Here is a 20990-nt window from a genome sequence, read left to right as displayed (position 1 = left end):
CTCGAGCAAATTGACAATTCTAAAACAGAATTGTGCAATCTTACGATTTTGATTGTTAATGATAATGAAAATATTATATCCAATGATTTTCACCGTGCCATTAGTGACTCCCATTCAATGGCACATTATTAGCTAATCTTTTCGCTAACTGCAAATCAGATAAAGCGAATAATATTCGGTTTTGGGTTTAGTTCAAGTCATTTTGAGCAATTCGAGAATTCTAAAACTGAAATTCGCAATCTTACTGTTGTTGATGGTTAATGAGAATGAAAAGATTATTTCCGATGATTTTCACCACATACATACAACAAAAATGCATGTCCCGCACCAGTAAGATATCGACTAAGGTACCTAAACACAAGTATAAACATATTTACGATGCACGAGTACAGGACATTGATAGCAATGCTAGAGCCTTAAGCGGGACAGACAAGTATAATAAATGATAAAAAGATGGACACTAGAGGCAGAAGAGTGCCCACATAAGGACAGTCCAATTTGTGACCTAACATCTGAAATACCTTTCTCAGTGGAACCAACTGAAATTTCATCATACAAGACAGGACAGAATTAAGCCCCTCCATGCCCAATGTTTTATTCAAGGATTAGTGATTATGAGAGGCACTTTTCAGCTTTCATACCAACAATAAAGAATCTACAACAATTTTTTGTGATTGCACAATGTAAGACTAAGATCATCCAACTTGGATCTTTAATCAAAGGGTGCTTTTAAAATATTAAGCATAATAAACTCAAGGATACACATGATTTGTTTTCTTGTACATGAATTTGAAATTCTTAACTTGTAGGCATTAATGAGAAGGGTACATTAATGGGGTGTTTAGTAACTTAGCTTATTTGGGTTTTTTAGCTGGTCGGGATTATTAGCTAATTCATATGGTTGTTTCGTGACTTAACTGATTCGAGGAGGTTGGTGGGCGTGTTGGATCAAATAAGATGAAATCAGCCCGTCAAATCTATCACTCTAATCAACTATCAGCTATCAACCGTTCGGTTTGCCAAACACCACCAAAGACTTAGTAGAACCTTAGCACACTCCTAGCAAAAGAATGTGGGTATGTAGGCTTAGGTTTCCCTGAGCCACCCTTCCGACTACCTCTCATCGGAGTAAGATAGAACCGTAACATTCCATTATCGGTACTATGATTAGATTTAGGAGAATACCTAGCACTCCGATTTCGTTCCAATACAAACTCATCCTTCTTCTTCCTTCCATGACCATTAGACTCAATTGCACCATTCCTAATGCTTCCTAAGGATCCATAAGAGTTTCTCCAACTAACACTACTATTACTACGAAACACATTCCGACCAAAACCCGCCCCTCTTGGATCGACATAACCTTCTCGTCTCAAATCCTGCCAAGACTCGGAGTATGATCGTTCCACCCCATTTGAAATCGACCTACTATACCTATCTTCATCGTCGTCCTTAGAATTGCCTCGACGATAGATCAAACCCCAAATGTTCCATGCCCTCCATCTACTAGACTTCTTAGATGATCCCTTTCTATCAAACTTACCACTCATCACAGATGCATTATCCCTAAAACCCAAATCAAATCTCTCAGAATAATCATCTCTAAGTGAATTAGAATTACTAAAATTCAAATCCAATTCCCTAAAATCCCTATCACCATTAACAACTTTAGACCCAGGTAAGTAATCTACACAAGGAGGCGGAATCTTCGGTTCGCCACCGTTCTTCAATTCATCCATCTCCGCAACTACAGCAGCCGCTGTTTTTCGAATCGAGCTTGATCTATCAAGACTCCTTCTCCTCCTCGACGATGAATCGGAGTAGTAATCCTTAGTCTGAGAAGCTCCACCAGGAATTGGTTCATCTCCATTAATGGAAACAGAACTCCTCCTGGGTTCTTCAACTGGGATTTGACCATCTTTTCTTGAAACCGCCATGGCAGGAACAGGAGCAAGAACAGGAGCAGGAGCATCCTCCACAACTGAAACCATGGGAGGAATCGTTCTGGGAAACGTCCTGCCAACCAAATAACCATCCCAAGAAGCTCGAGGTTCATCAAAAGAATACCTGACATCATCAAATGACATTCGAGCAGCATCAATGGAGAATCTTCCAGGCCCAGCATCGACCGAGAATCTTCCAGCATCAAGAGAAAACCTAGGATCAGTATCACAAGATCTTCTTCCAAACCCATAATCAGCAATTTCAGATTGAGTATCTCTGTAATTCCTCCCTGCATTTCCCTTTTTCCCACTCACAGTTACCTGTACACTATGAGACCCATTCATGTGTTTTTTCAGCTTGTTCTTCCTGCTCCAAGCACCCCTTAATTTCTTGCGGAAAACTGAAGCTGCAGACCAAAAGCTACCCGCTAATTCCTTCAAATCTTTACTACCCACCTTCTTATTTTGAGAATCTAGATCAATATGATCCTTCATTGGCTTCAAATCAGCTTTCTGACCTGAAATCATTTCATTAGAGCATGTATTGTTATCATTAATACATTCAACAATTTCATTCTCCTCTTCTAGAACCTGGATTTCAACCCCATTATCATTATCATGAAATTCTTCCTCCTCTCCCTTGAAATCAATCACAACAGAAGTAGAAGCCTCATTCTCATTAATTACAGGATTACGCTTCACATCATCTTGAGAAAATAGAGAGAAAAGAGTACTCCTCCCACGAACATCACATGATTTTCGTTGAGGCTCAAATACCCCAGAAAACCCAAGAAAACCCCCTTCGTTTTTCCCCCCAGAAAACGATTTAGTTCGACGAAGCTCAGGAAGAAATGAGCTCGAACTGGCGCGACCCCGTAATGTGTTTTCGTTATTAGGCTTAAACAGAGACTTAATAGCCGAAGAAGCAGATTTACGACCCGTAGAAGCGGAAGCAGCGGCGGAGGACGATTTGTCTAAAACCGCCAGACGCTCACATAAACAAGACGGGCAAAACCCAGTAAAGTGCTCATCAGGATGACGGTCACAGCTAGTAGATAACCGGTGAGGTTGCGGTGGTTGTGGCGGCGGCGGCAATTGCTCAGCCGTAATCGGATTCATACCAAAGTTAGTATCCCCTCCCTTGAAACAACCTTCTTCAAGAATCAAAAACAATGGTGCATTTTTCTAGAGAGAAAAAGAGAGAAATCAGAAATGGGTATTCAAATTGGTTAAACATACAGAGTTAGAAAAACCTCCATGAATGGAAATGTGAATTGGGGAAGACATGGATTTAGCTTTATTATTATTAACTTTAACTTTATTTGTTTTCTTTTTCTTTTTCTTTTTCTTTATCGACTTTTTCAGTCTTGCAATTTGTCTGTATAGGTTTGCTTTTCGGTTGGAATTATGCTTTAATTCTTCTTTATGGGGTTACGCGTAGTCGATTTGGGGGACTATTTTTTGGACTTAGAGGTTTAGAGTTTAGACATATACTATACTAATAATATATACTATTACTCACTTGAAAAGGACGAATTCTCTCTTTTGTTCCTCGTCTTGTCCCTATAACACAACGTCCCTTTTTTATACTCTTTCTCTTCTTAAATACTTGTTATATTACAATTAAACATATTCATTCAGCTTCATTTCAAATCGAATTTTGTGTTTATATTATTTTTATATGATTATAAATTATTTTTGAATTTGAGGCAAATTGAATTCAGTTATAATGCAGGGTAAATTTTTAGTCATCGAGTCTATTTTAAATACCTCTAATTACGATTATTGGCATTACTTATCGTTCAAGTTTAGTTTATATATTGCGGCTAATGTGTAAGCAAAATATAGTCAAGTGAGATATTGTTTGAATCATCTAATCGCATACTTTCATAATAATAGCTTTTTATAATTTTTAAATGTGCATATTTTAATATATAAATGATCAAAATAACATATTGGATAGCGTAAAATGTCAAATGTAGCAAGTATAATGGAATGGAGAAAGTATTTTCTTCGTTCTATTGTATTAGCTATTGAATTACACTCATTTAAACATTATAAAAAAGTTAATATTATGAAAGTATGTGATTAGACATTCAAACAATATCTCATTTGACCATATTGTTTCTTACTTATTAATTGCACTGTATAAAATAAGCTTGAGCGATGAATAAAATTAATATGGTAGTGTAGCAAGTATTTTAAAATGGATGAAATATATCAAAATGATAGACTGAGAAAAAAGTGCTAAATGAGAATCGAACTTATGATTTTTTGTGAAAAAGTAAACTTAAAATTAATGAAATTTTAATGCACTGAATTTGAGTTGGATGCCTTAAATAGAGCAATCACTGAAAGGTGACCCTCGAATTGATTAAAAGGTACTTTATATCGAGGTGTTGTTTGAACCAGTGGTAGATCTAATAGGTAGTTCTAGTAGGCAAGTGACAACACTTAAAAAATGCTAAAAATCTAATATTACTGCAATTAAGAGTAAAAAAATGAACTTAGTTGAGTTAGTTCTTAGTCATCTTTCACACAAGTTGCCTGGGATCAAACCTTACCATTACCAAAAATTTGCATGAATTATTAGCGACATCACTTTTTTTCATGGGCTCACTCATGGTTTGACCTGTCTTGTTCTGTAGGAAAAGAGTGTTAGCCAGTTGAGATGATATTGCATAAGAAAGTAGCAAGGATACTTATCTTAAGGTGGATTTGTGGATACACCATGATGGATAAGATGAGAAATTAGATTTTGAACGAAAGGTTAAGAGTTACACCTATTTCAACAAAGATACATGAAAGTAGATTGAGATTGTTTGGGCATGTACACATGAAGACAATCGAATACGTGTGAGAAGAATTGAAAACATCAAGTTGATGAAAAACGAAGTTGTGGTAGACATAAAAATACGTGGGAGAAGCAAATTAAGAAGGACATGAACTAGGTGCACCGTTCTAAAATCTTGAGTATGGAAAAATCTTGTTGGAGACGCCTTATTTCGTGTCCTAGGTAGGTCATTGATAGTTTTTTTGTCATGATTTTTCATGTTGTACCTTATGATTATTATTTATATTTCTTAGGTTTGTTTTTAGTCTGTAACTTGTCTTGTCTTTGTTCGGGTTAGGCCCAACAAAAACAATGGGTATAGTTTTGGGCTGATTAGTTCTGAGCTAAACTTGACCCATGAACATCTCAAGTCCTTATTTATTCAAAAGTATGCTGAGGGAATAGACTATAAGGTCAGAATTGAACATAAGACCTTTCTTTGGCCATGTTTAATCCACTTTAATAAAAATATAAGTAAATAGTAAAAAAATAAAATCAGTTTTAATGAATAAAAACAAGTTTAATCAGTAAAAATCAGTTACAATCAATAAAATTAGTTACAATCAGTAAAAATCAATTATAATCAGTTTACCTAAGTTATAATTTATAACTAAGACAATCAATAAAAATCAATTTCAATCAGTAAAAGTTAGTTTAATCATTAAAATCAGTTGAATTAGTAGAAATCAGTTGAATCAGTAAAAAACCGAGTGAACTAAGCAGGGCCTAGAAAAATTAATACTTGCTTCAACTGAGACAAGTTTCATTCTGGACCATCCCTTGTTTTAATGAGTTATAAATGAGTCTTATTTAATCACAATTGTTCATACACTAATATTTTTACATTTTTAAGGTCTAATTAAGTGTAAAATGGATTTGTAAGTTATGTCTAAAGTCAATTTAAAAAACAAAAGGTTAAAGCTCATAATGTGTTAGGAAATAGGTCAATATTAAGGTCGACGGGGTGTAAAGAGTGGGTCTAGGTTAAAATCGGATATCTCTGATTTTGAAAACTCTTGACCCAAACACAAGCCCAAACTATTTTATTTGGATTTAAACCCGACCATAGATTCATTGGGTCTACAAAATTAAACCCATACCCAAAATTAGGGTCGAATTTAACAGATATTAGATACACATGCATATTCACATATAATCAAATCTTTAAATTAAATAGAATATTATTATATTGAAAAAACTATAACGTGAACATGTTAGAATTGAAAACTGATAAAAATATTTTTTTTGTTAACTAACTCAATAATAATTACATTGAATAAACAAGCAACAAAAAATCACACGAGGACAAATGGATTCTTTATCCAATTTCATATGGATAAAATTATGCAAAATATTTATCAAAATATCAAATATATTACAAAATGGATAAATTATTGAAAACTACTTGTTATTGAAAGATGGATGCACCAGAGAGCTACTAATTATAGTGTGCATTGTGGCAAAAAGAATTAATGTAAAATTTTATTTCCATTAAAAGCACACGATATTTATGTAGGGAGTTAAAGGATAGATCACAGGAAAGCTAGTTTAATTAATTTACTTATTCCACACGATAAATAATAAATTGTATGAAAAATTCCATGTTTAAAATTACCAATATTAGAAAATTAACCTAATAGAAATGCTATTTATAATGAACTAGGGCGGAAATTGTGGTTCTAAATAACACTCATAAAAAGAGTCTGGAACATAAGGAATAACACAATTTACATATGGATCCATATGAAAATTGTGATCTTTGCTAACTATTTTTTAGGGCCTTATTAATTCAATTCTCAAACTTTTATTATATTGTCTGAATTAATAAAGATTAAATCTAAATGTAACTCAAACGACCTAAATTACTCTTAATCTCAAAATTCCATTATATTTAAAAGGTCAATAAAGATTTTGAATTTAAGGTTCATTGCACATCGTTATATTTAATAGTGATTCCTAGACTATATACAAATTCATACCATTTTTAATTCATACATAAATTGAGATCATTCCATCCACCCTAAATGAACAATGTACACACTAAGCTTATATCAAATGATTCTATGCATACATATATAAATCTAGGCATACTATTAAACATAAAACTAATATTAATTACGATTCTAAAGAACATAAAAGCGATAAGTATGGCCTTGTTATGATACGTTTAATGATGATCTTACAATGAACAGTAATGAGAACATAAACAGACCTAGCACTCTAGTTGAGTAGCAGATGATGGGATACCTTTGCTTTGCATATTGGGATTTTGCGTGTGTATTTGGTGATGTGCAATTAACTTATTTTTGACAATGCTTATAGTTTCATTATTTTTTTGAGTTTGAGGCATATATCCTCTTTTTGTATAGTTTAGTTTTCTGGTGCAAAACTTTTCTAGTTGGTATGGTTTTAAATTTGTCTTGTTACTTTAAAACTCAAGCGCTTAAATGGAAACCATGATCCGTGCTTAGTATGATGTTTGAAGAAGCCGACAATGATTCATTCCGTCGTGTTACATTATTTCAAGGCCAATATTGCCTTTCTCTCATTATGTCCTCATATAATTATATATGATTGTCTTGAATACCTCTAATTTTCAATGGAGATGCTGTCAAATTTTGTACTCACTTCTCGAGAGTTGCATTATTATTTCAATTGAATTATTTTATTTTATTTTATTTTATTTCCCTTTTAATGTAACACCTGAATTTTCTTTCATCCCTTACAATTTTGGTTTCGTATAAAAAGACGGAAACTCAAGAGTGTTATAACTTACAAGTGGTATCAAAGCCGAATTTTCATTATAAACGTCTTGTGTTTTGTTTAAAATAGACTTTGAAATTGTTAGAAAGTTAAACTATTTTAAGCGTATGGGGTAGTCTTGGATTAAGTGCATTGTACATACATAGATAAATAATTTTAATGATATATATCAAGTTATGTGCTAATATGTGTAATATTCACTCTAATTTTTTTATAATTTTGCTATGAATATTAATTGATAGTATTATGATTTCACCAATGACACAAGTATTTCATATTTGTGTTATTGAGTATTAATGTCGATTTTTGAAGTAGTTAATGCAAGTTATAGGCGGTGTAATAGCCATCAATAGTGGAATAAAGGATGAAAAATGAAATTCTTGTTAATTTTGTAGAGTCTTAAAATTATATTTTATAGTGAACACGATAATAACTTTTCTCTGTTTTTTACTTGCAACCTAAACACTTTTTTATGTATTGATTCTAATACGTTTATCAGATGTTTATATTTAGAATATACATAATTAAAAAATTTTTATAAAATTGTTATTATTAAAATATGTCACAAGACAAGTAAAAAATATTTCACTTGACTATAATTTTTTCTATATTAATATCCTCAATAGAATGATGAATAATGTAAAAGTTGATTTAAGTATTGTGTAAGTAAAATAAACAGAGAGAGTATACTGTATAAAAAAGTGAAAAAATTATATTGATAATATAAAAATTTAAGTTTTTTTAAGGAAAAATAAAAATATAAGTTAAATATAAATAATAATTAAAAATATATAATTTATAGTCAAAAAATAGAAATAAAATAAATAAAATGAGATAAACAAAAATTGAAAATAAGTCTATTGTTGTAAACTTCAAATTGGGAGCCATCAAAAATCCGAACAAATTTAAACGGATAACTCTCAATTTTTTTAGACTATATCCTTACGTGGCTATCCCACTACATTTTAACCTATCTTATCAATTTCCAACCTTCAATCAAACCACTCTTCTTACATCCAACGGTGCTCATTTTCTCAAACAATTCCAATCAAAATCATCACAATTAAATACTCCATCGTCAATATCAATCAATCATCACTTTTCTTGTTTTTTTGTATGATCAGTGGGATATTTTACATGTTAATTGATCATCAATGGAGGTTCTGTTAAGGAGGAAGGAAGATTATGATGAGATTGATAGAGAAATGGTGATGGAATCGTCGAGTCCGGAAGCTAAATTAGGGAGGAAAGTAGAGGATCTTTGGGATAATCAAGGATCTCAACTCAGTCCTACTGAGAAACTTAATGCTTGTTTTGAAGATATTTCTGTTTCTTCTTTTCCTCTTGCTTCCGATTCTCAAGGTTTTTTTGTTTTTCTCTCTTTTTGTTCTGTTGTTGATTTGATGAATTGTTATTCACCAGAATGTTTGATTTTGTGTGATGTTGATATCGTATATGATGCATGATATGATTCCATTTGTGTTTGGAAACAATCTGTAGAGTAGAGATGATTGATATTGTATGTTAAACTTCTTTAAAGAATCGATCATGAAACTAGGGAACGAAACAGGAATTTAAACACTGGCAATATACTTGTAAGTTGTAATTGGATGATCATTAGAAAAAACAAATAAATATTTTGTCCGGTTTTTTATAATTGCTACTTATATCAGTTAAGCCTTTTGGTTGAAGTGACGGGAGATGCTGTATTAGTGTCAGTCATCAAATTGTGTTAGTTTGATCCTTGATAATTTAGTTGAATATGAATAAGTAAATCTTTGAAAATTTGCATTGAAAAAAATTAATTAAGATCCTACTCCTATGTTACTGTATTTTTCTTAAAGTAACGAATAAGATTTAAGAAAATATTGATTGAAAAATAATAACCAGAAAAATTATTACAAGACTTCTATAAAATTTGTAGCTTTCATTTGATATTACAAGTCAACATAACGAAAGGTCACATATTCAATCTTATTAACGCCTTATTTTAGGTAGAATACTTGGCGCTAGGTATAAGGATGGTCTATACTGCATCCCTTTCGTCTAAAGGGGCATGATAAAGTATAAAATATATTCATGGGCTTCAATCATTATATTAAGCTTTTGCTTGGGTTGTTTCTTTCGACACGGTATTAAAAGCCAATGTGACGAAAGTTCACTGCCTCACAGGTTTGAATCTCCACCTCTTATTTTGAATGGAATACTTAGCGCTAGGTATAAGGAAGGTCAAGGTCTATACTGCATCTACACTTCCAGTGCTAGTTATATTGTATCCACATTTCTAGCCGAAAGGGCTTAGTGTGAGGGGACATGATAGTGTATATAACGTTTCCTGTGGCCTTAAGCATCAAACTAAGCTTTTGTTTAAGTTGTTTTGTGGACAAATTTGGGTTGGTAATAATACTATATAGTATTGGTTTAGATTGTAATTTAATCCCTGAACTTACCCATATTCTGTAAGTGGAGGTTTTACCTATTCCAGCTTCAATGTGTAGAAGTGGCATGTGTCATTTATGTCCATTATCCAAACATGAATCCACGAAGAATGATTGTACTATCTTCTGTGTCTAACGTAAAATTTTGGGTTTTGTTTCCGATGCTTCTTGATTGATTTCCTTTGGGCGTTTACCTTTTCGTGTAGCATGGTTGAAAAATGCAAGGATATTCAGTAATCCATGGATATGGTTGGTGGGGTTCATTGTTAAAGCTTTTCTCTTCGTTTTATTCGGTTAATCACTAAAGAAATGTTACTCTTTACGTTCTGGATGCTTCTGTGAACTTTGAGTGGCGTAGTATATGGTATTAGTAGACACTAGACACTCCGTAGTGAAAACTTCAATTGTATTTTACAGTTGAAATAAGATCGGATTGCAGTTTGGCTGAGGCTGTAAGCATACTTTCTGAGCATAAAATTCTGAGTGCACCTGTTGTTGATGTTGAGGCACCTGAAGATGCTACTTGGATTGAAAGATATATTGGGATTGTGGAGTTTGCAGGAATAGCTGTTTGGATACTGCATCAGGTTTGCTAATATGCATTTGTGATGTATTTGCTGAACTTTCGTTTTCTCTTCTGTTCCAGTCTTCGTTCTTCAGTTCTCAAAAACGGTAAAGTATTCTATTAATGCGGCCTTCTATTAATTTGAAGTGAAAAGACTTTATGTCCTAGATATTGCTTGATTATAGGAAATTTGGATATGAAAGGGTTCAAAATCACTTCATTTGAACATTGTGATAATGTTACCTCTTTTCCCTTCCTTTTTGTTTACTGCTGGGGGATTGAGACTCAAGAGTCTAAAGGAACCATGTCTTTCCAATCGTTTAAAAAAAAAAAAAAACCATTCCAATCATAGGGGTGATGATACCAATAGAGCATGTATCGAAATTTTGAAGATGTATGGAGTGATTTATAATGTGTTATTTTGATAATGTAAAGATTTGATCTACATTTTGGTGTTGATTGATCATGCTATCGACACAATGTTTTGATTTCTTATAATTGTATCCTGATAAATTTATTTCCTGGCAGTCGGAAGATGATGAGTCCAACAGAATAATACCGTCTCCAAAGAGCAATAGCTGTGTTGCTACGGTTTCCACAAATGGAGTGAACCAGGCTACAAGTGTTGAAAGCTTGAGTCCACGATCAGCTGCAATGACTTCTGGAAACTTCTTTGGGGCACTTACAGCTTCTGATCTGTATAAGAACACTAAAGTAAATCTTGTTAAAGTGTTTCAGTGATTGAACTGCTTGCAGATAACTTTTACATTGACTGTGTATTATGTAAACAGGTTCGAGATATTTCAGGTACATTTCGATGGGCTCCATTCCTAGCTTTGCAAGATGCCAATTCTATGTTGACTGTGCTACTGTTGCTCTCAAAGTATAAAATGAAAAGTGTCCCTGTTGTTGGCGGTGCAAAAATTGAAAATATCATCACACAGTCTGCTGTTATTCACATGTTAGCTGAGTGTGCCGGGCTTCATTGGTTTGAAAACTTCGGTTCCAAGAAGCTCTCCGAGATTGGTCTGCCTCTGATGAGTTCTAAACAAGTAGTTAAGGTATATTGGACATTATCCCATTAGGCCCATTACTCGTAAAGTAAAACTTCAATAGCTGTCTCGTTAGATCTACATCTTCCTTTTTTAATTGACGAAAGTAATATATTTTCTTCTAGGTCTTTGAGGATGAACCTGTTCTGCAAGCCTTCAAATTGATGAGGCAAAAGGGTATTGGAGGGATTCCTGTTGTTGAACGTGATGGAGCTAAAGCAGTTGGTAACATTAGTATTAGAGATGTTCAATTTCTTTTGACTGCACCTGAGATCTACAAGGATTGCAGGTCTGTTATACTGTCATTTAGTTTGTTTGAATTTTTTTGACAACGGAAAGCACAAAAAATTCTTACATGCTTTCGATATTTTACCCAGGTTGTTTCATTGACTTGTGGAAGGAAACAAAAAGAATGAAAGGGAAGAAAGGTGTGGGAAGGGAAGGAGTGAAAAGGATTAGGTTTGCTTCATAGAAAGGACTAAGGATAGTGGATTTGACCTTCAAACCAGTGTCACATGATTTGTAAATCTTGGTTTTGGGATATTTTTGAGCCATTTTTCGCAAATTGCGAATTCAAAAAGCGAATTAGCTAAGAAATTATGTTGTACTGCTCCAATTTCTTTTTGTTCTTCTTCCTCATTTTATTTACAAACAAGGGAAACAGACTCGATAATCCTTCATTCAAGACCACTATAAAAGTTAAATTTTCTCTAGGGATTTATGGTTTGAATGTAGAAGGAACTTGGTCCTTTTTCCTTGCAATTCCTAGAGATTATAGCCTTAGTTTTTTTAAAACCGATATTTGTCTTCGAAATTAATGTTATAACTCCTTATGCAGATCCATTACAGCAAGGGACTTCTTGCTTGCTTCAAAGAAGTATAGAGAAGAGCATAATACGGAAGGAACACCTCTACTAAGTGGGATGATTACATGCCTAAAGGATGACACCCTCAAGAAAGTAATTTTCACCCTTGATTCTCTTAAGATCCATAGGATTTATGTTGTTGACGAGAGTGGTAGTCTTGAAGGGGTCATTACACTTAGGGACATCATCTCGAGGCTCGTACATGAGCCACACAACTACTTCGGTGATTTCTTCGATGGTGTATTACCAATGCCCCCAAATAGTAGGGTATGAGCAAAGCATCAACGGAATCTTTTGAAGGGTTTCTCTAATAACAAAATCGGCTCATCAGCTAACTAGATAGAAGGGACGGTAATTAAATAAGTGATAGTTGTAGAACTCGGTAGGTGGCCATCTTAAACATCAAAGGGAAATCGTTGTATTATAGACATACTAAATAATAATAGATGATCTTAACGGATGATATGAGCCTTCTTGTACGAAAATCGTCTTGTAAGTTGTAAGTATTGATTGTGTTTATGCAAATGTTTGCTCTTTCTCGTATTTTCTTGTTGAAACTGAGCTCTAAAGAGCACAACAGTCGTATCGCCTTTTAAGCATGTTAGTGGGCATAATGTCATTGCTATGGGTGCATTCTTTGGGGACAAGTTTGAAAAGAGATTATCTGAAATATGTTCTAGTACGTTTCGTTTCTCTAACGGTCATTTGGTTATCGATACTAATTGGTGGTAATGACTAATGAGAATTAATTTCTAGTATAAATTTTTATGATATCATATCAGTCTCATGGTGATAAAAATTTGACCACAAATATCACGTTTTTGACAAATAGAGAAATTTAATTGATTCAATCATACGATATAATAAAAATATTGAAAAATTATAAATGCCACTTTTTTAAAAGTGCTGACGAATGAAGAAATTTAATTAATTAAATGTTATTATATAGGAGGTGGAGTGAATCTTTATACCTAAATAAAAATGTAATTTGATTTATTACTTTGAAAGAAAAAAATTTTGATTTATTTGGAAAAAAAAACTGAGATTAAATACTAAATCAGTAAAAAGTGATGATAGAAATGAGTCATTGGAATTAAATACTAAGAATCATTAATCATATAAGATAATCAAATTTTAAACATATAATTTTAAAAATCTTCCGTTTAATGAGATTAAATAATATCCTCTAATTTACATATAAAAGCCAAAAAATAATTAAATTTATATGTATTTATGTACTAATAAATATTAACTTCATGTATTACACGACTTTTCATACTAATTAGCAATAACAAAGAGAAAAAATTAAATCTTATTTTAATTGGAAAATAAGTATCATTTGTTTTTAAATTCAGGTTTAATTCTAACATGATCCCTCGCTCTTGGTGGTCTACTCATTACCATACCATAGCATATATACAAATTTAACAGTCTTTTTAAGAGACCATCTTTAATTATTCCGGCTCATAAACAAAATGTAGAGTAAATTACTCGATGGGCATTAAGGATGTTGTAAGTAAACATTGTTGTAAGTACTGCACGTTTACGCGGTGGGCATAAAAGATACGGTAAGTAGACATTAAGGATACGATAAATATGCATTAATAATAATGTAAGTAGGCGTAAGCATTAAGGATACTGTAAATATACATTAAGAATATTGTAAATAGACATTAAATATACGTAAATATGCATTACGAATAATATAAATAACCATTAAAAATATGGCAAATAGATATTAAGTTTTAATGGGCAGACGTCAGACACCCCTCTCATCAGACCGGCTATATATTCCCAAAATTCTCTGTCCAAATTTTCAAGTTTCTTAGGTAGATAAGAACATTTTCAATTTATCGAGGTGCAGTGTAATTAGTTCAATCGAAAATTTGAAAAATGCCGATGCACGAAATTCGGCGAGCGTATAAACGGCCGGCAATATCAGACCAACAGAAAAGGAGAGATCTTTCTCTTCTTCGCCAACAACAAAGTCGATTTGATGCACAATCCCATGCTCGCCGTCTTGCTTCAACCCTTCTTTCTTTCAATCAGCCTACTATTCGGTCTTCTTCGTTCTCCATTGATGTCGAAGAGGAGGAAGAAGTAGAAGAAGAAGAGCAACAGAGTATTTCTCAAGTTGATCATATTGAGGATGTTAGACAAGCTTCTAAACTCCGTGGACAAGAATCTCGTCGCTGGTTTGCTCGGCAATTGATGTTGCCTGAATGGATGATCGATGTTCCTGAGGGTCTCTCTCTTGACTGGTTTGCTTTTTTTTTTTTTTTTTTTTTTTTTTTTTTTTACTTTTACTTCTAGTTTTTTTTTATTGATTTGCTTCCGTTTCCGATTTCTGTGGTGGGTTTTTGTTAAATTCTTCTAAATTCAAAATGTCTGCCTTTCTGGTCAATTTCAGTAATGGTGTTTTTCATGGGTTTTTCATTAGATGTTGCTTTTTTTTTTGTGGTTAGGAAAGTTTTGGCAAACTCCATGTTCTGTGTTTACTTAATGTTGTATACTATTATAATTGATAATTTCATTGTTCCTGTTATCAGCTGTGGTTGCATTCTATTTGGTTTTATTTTCATGGTTTATACTGATCACATTGGACTGAATCATAAATGAATGTGGGATTTCATATAAAATGAACCTCACTTTGTCCAATCAATTTGTATTTCCATTTTGGTGGCAACACGGATGATCCAAGGTGGTCGCCAAACGGGACTGTCCCGCAGTCTAGGATTCTATGGAGGTGTTTAACACCCCTACATTTGACCTTCTCATAAATGGAAGTGGGATTTTATATAAATGAATGTTACTTTCATCATCATCGTCATACCCAATATATCCCGCTCATAACAGCTATGATTAGGGTTTGGGAGGGTAAGAAGACGTCAAACCAATGTTGAATGTTGCTTTATCTAATTCAATTACCGTTTGATGTTGTTTCTGAAATATTAAACTTGGGTTTTTGGTTGATTTAATCCTTGACTCATGTCTCAAATGTGCTTCTGCAGGTTTGTATTAGCTAGGCCGGCTGGAAAGAGATGTTTTGTGGTTTCCATCAATGGGACAACTGTTAGTAGACTACGTAATGGTTCAGTGCTGCATCATTTTCCATCTGCTCTACCTTGTGGAGCCAGAACGAGAGAGAATTCTGGATTCGATCAGTCGTATTGTATCCTTGATTGCATATTTCATGAGGTGAAGCTGTCTTTCTCTATTTTCTTGTTTTTCCACCTACAGCTTGTTGCTTTCATTCACTTATCTGATGAATGTGGACGACAGATGGACCAAACTTACTATGTAATTGACATGGTTTGCTGGCGAGGATACCCTCTTTATGATTGCAACGCTGAGTTCAGATTTTTCTGGTTGAATTCCAAGCTTACTGAGAGTGGAGCTTGTGAAGTGCCTTCGTATTACCACAAGTACCGGTTTAGTCCAGTTCCTGTCTACAACTGTGACCAAAGTGGACTGCTCTCAGCATATACAGGACAAGTGCCTTACGTCAAAGATGGTCTCTTATTTTATAACAAGTATGACCCTCTACTGCCCATACGCTGTATATTTTCTGCTTAAAAGTTTCCATGTTGGGATCATTGTTTATTTTGCTTATATGTTGGAAACCAAGACATTTGAACTAAGATTGCCTAGCTGCTTTATATCATACACTCTCATTTTGTAAATGCTGATAGCATTGTCCAGTCTAACATAGTTCGCTTTTTGAATTTGTGATTTGCTCAAATTTGCCCAAGAATAGCCCAAAATCGATCATAATTTGCTTTTCTCGATTCGCGATTCTCGAGGATATTAGCGAATCATGTGACACCAGTGTTGTCCATGACTAAATAAACACGATGGCTTATATTTTTAACCATTGCGTATTTTATTTGTTATACTTGAACCTGATAGAGTGCCTATTGGTAAAAATACTTAGAGGTGGCATAAGCTAGTTGCCATTTCTTCTCAAAGGCTACCTCTTATAAGATGCAAAAGCTCAGTTTATGGTATTTTGTTAGTTTATTCATATCAAGGTTTCTTGAGCATGCAATAGCTTGTTTTATTATTCTTTGTTGGTTTGCGATTTGACTCTCTGGCAAGTGGCAACTATTGTACCGCCATGCCTCTGAACTTGCTGCTGCTTTTAGTGAAGATATATTTTAATTGGTGTAAATTTGAATTAATTTCTCATTTCGATACTAATTTTTATCTTTGAGCTATAAATTAGAGTGTTGTAATCCATGGTGGTATATGGAAGTCTATTGTGAAGCTTAGAGAAAAATGATTGGGTGACTACGATGAGGCCAGTTTTCAAGTGTCCAAGGCTCGAAAATGTATCTGATTTCATAGTCTAGCATTTTTTAACTAGTGACCAATACTTGATCTACCTAATAGGATCTCTAAGTAGCCTAACTCTTCTTCTTTTCTTAGGCATGCACAGTATCAAGCAGGAAATACACCACTGGCATTGGTCTGGAAGGATGAGAATTGTAGCCAATACGTTATTGACACAGATCACAAAGGAGAAGTTCCAAGCAAACAGCAGGTACCTTCCCCCTCTCAACATAATTGTTAGGACATAGTCTGTTTTCTGCTATTTTTTAGAATCATACATCTATGAAGCCACTGGATGAAGCTTGATGTGTAGGAGCTGGCATTTTGACAAGAACTTTTGAAGTTCTTATTGAATATACTATTTCTTTATGTATCAGATTTATAATCCAGTGTTTGTTTTTTGAAATTTTAAGGGTTCTATGTGGTAACCTTGAATTTTCGGCTTTTCCACGTGGTAGACAAACATTTTTTTAATCCACGTAGTGACACCTTCCAATTTTTCCACGTAATAGATAAAAGGGAAGTTTGTTTGTTATCTTTACGCTATTCTTACCCAACGTAATGACATTTAAAAAAAAAAACGTCGAATTAACCACATTTTTCGAAATCCATTCAAGTTAAGTACTTAATTTAACCAAAATTTAACATTTTGTTTACCTCATAGAAAAGTTGAAAGCTCAAGGTCACCACGCGGATTTAAAAAACATTTGTGGAAAAGCTAAAAACTCAGGGTTACCACTTGGAATTTTCCAAATTTTAATTTTGACTTAATAAAATCTTTGCCTCCTGTTTATAAAAAAATTTAGTTTTCAGCTTTAATTATAATGCCAGCAATGCTAGCTTTCTGACTTGTGTGAGACTGTGAGTAAATAGCCTCTCTACTAACAACTGTTTGGAGGCATTACATGTGTCGGTGGCATCACTATATCTCGACCATATCGTTGCTGTGACTGCAAAATAGGCCGTAACAATCGTAAAATCATAAACCATGGCTGTGAATGTCAATGATGTTTAAGTTATCTTCTATGATAACTTCATCTTTGTTATTCGTGGAAAATAAAGTTTTAAGTCAACAACAATAATGTAGAAGCCGATTTCCAACAATTTGGGTTTAACTACATGAACCGAAGCAGATCAATATGGAAAACTCACTAACAAAATTATTTGGCTCCGTCAAATACTTATAATTAATAGCCAACACTTCTGCAAATTTACAACTATCAAAATTTTACTCCAGAAAAATTTTATAAATTGTATGTTGATTTCAATGCTTTTATTTTGTTAGTGGTTTGTACTTAATACATTGGAAATTTTGCAAGCAACTGTCATTATTAACAACTTATGCAACAAACTACCTTTTAAAAAGTTTTTTGTGAGACGTTGCCACTTAATCGCATTCATTAAGTTCGCTTTTATTTTCCAGTTGACTTGTTTTCTCTTAAAAGTTTTGTATGAAACAACGTTGTAGTTTTGTGCAAAAAAATTATAAGGTAGTTCCTTATGGAATTTTCAAACTATATAGGGATTAAAAAATAGAAACACCAGCCAACTCGATGGATTCTGTTAATTGTTTGTTTATGCACAATGTTTTTGATAAGAGATCGTTTGTTGCAAAAACATATAAAAGATAGTTTCTCACAGAATATCATAATGTCTTTTAAGTACATTATTAATGTTTTTTGCTGATTGTGAACAGGTGGTCTTGGAGCTTCAAAACGATGGGAAGGTGACTACTTCAGATGATCCACCTGTTGTATTTGGTTGCCTAGATCAAGACTTTCTACAAAAGGTTAATTGCACTTATGGACTTGTAAATTCCAAAATACATAGTAGTGTAGGTGTCAGTTAAATTACAACTAATAGTGGTGAACATTGTTAAGACTGAATTTTTTATCAAAAAGTATGCTATTGTGTTCATTAAAAGGGAAGGGGAAGAAATTATGAAGGGGAATATATATATATATATATATATATATATATATATATATATATATATATATATATATGTAATATAGGAAACAAGGACAGATAAGTTGTTAGGACGAGGGTGGTGATGGGCTGTTAAGAGGAATGGAAATCGTGAGCTGTGTGCGTCTGTGCGAGTGTTTATTGGGGGAATGTGCACAATTTTTGTTGTTTACTATGCTGGTATTGGTCTTTATTTGACTGGATTATCTGTTTTTAGTCAGGATTATCTCCTGGCAATCTTCTGCGATTTTCGATCAATGATGGAGGACTGACTTTTGTGGATGGTAAACTTGAGAAGGCTGATTTACTATACCAAGACAAAACCAACCGTGCTCGTGCTTTTGCTGATAGTTATTCGAAGGTCAGTTGGGAAAGTGTTTTAACTATATAATTTAACACGGTGATGGATTTTGTGAATGGATATGTTTGAAAATTTAGAATGCCTTGTACTTTAACCTTCTATCAGCTTAATCTACGGTCGGAAACTTAATATGTTTGTCTTAGGACACATTTATATAAATTTTTGCATGTTTGTAAGATGCTTTTACTTTATTCACCGGTAATTAAAGGGAGGAAATGACTAGTTGGTCTTTTCAGAGTTCGGACATGGTTCTATTTCTTGTTGCCCGCCAGCAGTTCTTGTAGAATTCCCTTTATTGCGATGAATAAACACAAATTTTCAAATGAGATGATATTATGGTGAAGACCATCTCTATTAGGTTGGTCCAATGTACACTTATTGTCTTAAAATGATCACTAATAACCAAAAAGTGATCGTTGCCCGTTTGGTATAGGTTTTTTGGACTTGAGTATGGAATGAGTTAAGGCATCCCATTAATTATTGTTTGGTATAAAAAAAATTTAACCCATTCCATTTCTTCGGGTTAATGATTACTCTTGTTTCATTCCTTTCATTTTCTAAGAGTAACAAAAAGAAAGAAAAAATCACTTAAATGTTTTCTTTACCATATTAATGCTAACGACCAATAAGTTCAACACTTATTAATACCATTTTCTTTACTTAATCTTATTCATTCCATTTCTTATCATCCTCCATACTAAACGCCCCCTTAGAGTGATCACTTAAGTTATAATCTTAAAGTGATCATTTACAACCTTAAAGTGATTAATTAGAGAAATTGACTAATTATATGGACTCATTTCATGGTGAGACGGTCTCAATTAGACTTGTTGATGAATAAATTAATTGATTCCTTTCCCTCTCCAAGCTAATCTTCTAACCAACTTTGATGTGATTCCCACTCTACCCCATACGGTATAGTCATCTTACTAACCAACTATCATTTTCATTGTTGCTTAGTTTATATCCTAGGAGAATAAATTGGATAATACTCCCTCTGTTACCTTAATTTGCTACACTTCCTACTTTTTATCCGTCCTGGTTAGTTTTCAACATTTTCTTTTATGAAAATTGTCCTCATTTCTTTCTTTAGTTCTCATTCGTACATTTTCTTTCTTCTAATACCATCCACATATTCAAATTTGTTGTCTTATTCCCCCAACAAGTAAACAACTCCTTAATATACATCTTTGTAGCAAACTCAAAGGACAAAGGAACACAAGCGTGACCGGATGTTTTCTTTTGTCCAATCTCTTATCTATTTTCAAAAATGCTTGCAGGTCGTATTTCAATACATGGCTCGGAATTCTCCTCTAAGAATTGATGATCTGCTTGGATCCATCAGTTCACAAAGTGATCGAGAAATTAAAGATGTTGAAATGTCTGGTTGATGGAAATCAATTCAATTCAATCCTTCAAAACTGGTTTGGTTGATCAAAACTGGTTATTTTTTTCTATCATCAACTTGGTTTAGAAGGGAGGAACAAGTAACAGCTGCCTTGTGTGACTTCCTTTCTTTGAGGTTGCTCGATGTGGCTTGTGTATTACGGGGGATAATTATCAGTAACGCTGGCTGCCGGGAAAGGCTGTTGAAGTAGGGATCATATGTTATGGTTAGCTTTGTTTAAATGTGGTTCGTGTAAAATGTTTTATTTAGAAATTGTCATATTCTGGTTTGAAATAGCACCAGATTGGAGAATGATAAAGACTATTCTTGCTACATTAGAGGAGATGCCTATTGAAATAGGCAGCATCGATAAATGATGTAAAAAAAATTCCCTTGCAACGAGATTAGCCGGTCCAAGTCTATCGAGTTGAGGACCATATTTTGGAAATTATAAATTTAGTTTTTTTTAATAGTTGCGATCT

At 33.5% G+C, this 20990-nt stretch overlaps 3 protein-coding genes across 3 annotated transcripts; 2 read left to right on the top strand and 1 right to left on the bottom strand.

The window, feature by feature from the left end:
- Positions 1-261: 261 nt before the first annotated feature.
- LOC130799951 (protein OCTOPUS-like) lies at positions 262-3402 on the bottom strand. The gene has a single exon (XM_057663255.1). It carries the CDS (start codon positions 3060-3062, stop codon positions 1038-1040), a length of 2025 nt encoding a protein of 674 aa, XP_057519238.1. The 5' UTR covers positions 3063-3402; the 3' UTR covers positions 262-1037.
- A 5007-nt stretch (positions 3403-8409) lies between these two features.
- On the top strand, positions 8410-13003 carry LOC130799950 (SNF1-related protein kinase regulatory subunit gamma-1). Its single transcript, XM_057663254.1, has 6 exons — positions 8410-8901; positions 10395-10564; positions 11071-11256; positions 11334-11603; positions 11720-11883; positions 12433-13003. The coding sequence occupies exons 1-6, from the start codon at positions 8694-8696 to the stop codon at positions 12731-12733; spliced, it is 1299 nt and encodes a 432-aa protein (XP_057519237.1). The 5' UTR covers positions 8410-8693; the 3' UTR covers positions 12734-13003.
- A 1268-nt stretch (positions 13004-14271) lies between these two features.
- LOC130799949 (uncharacterized) lies at positions 14272-20928 on the top strand. The gene is made up of 7 exons (XM_057663253.1): positions 14272-14721; positions 15472-15658; positions 15743-15993; positions 16889-17003; positions 18489-18581; positions 18978-19121; positions 20402-20928. Exons 1-7 carry the CDS (start codon positions 14354-14356, stop codon positions 20510-20512), a joined length of 1269 nt encoding a protein of 422 aa, XP_057519236.1. The 5' UTR covers positions 14272-14353; the 3' UTR covers positions 20513-20928.
- The last annotated feature ends 62 nt before the right edge of the window (positions 20929-20990 follow it).

The sequence above is a fragment of the Amaranthus tricolor genome, chromosome 14, assembly GCF_026212465.1.
Source record: "Amaranthus tricolor cultivar Red isolate AtriRed21 chromosome 14, ASM2621246v1, whole genome shotgun sequence".
Lineage (NCBI taxonomy): Eukaryota > Viridiplantae > Streptophyta > Magnoliopsida > Caryophyllales > Amaranthaceae > Amaranthus > Amaranthus tricolor.
This window is presented reverse-complemented; position numbering and strand designations above follow the sequence as displayed.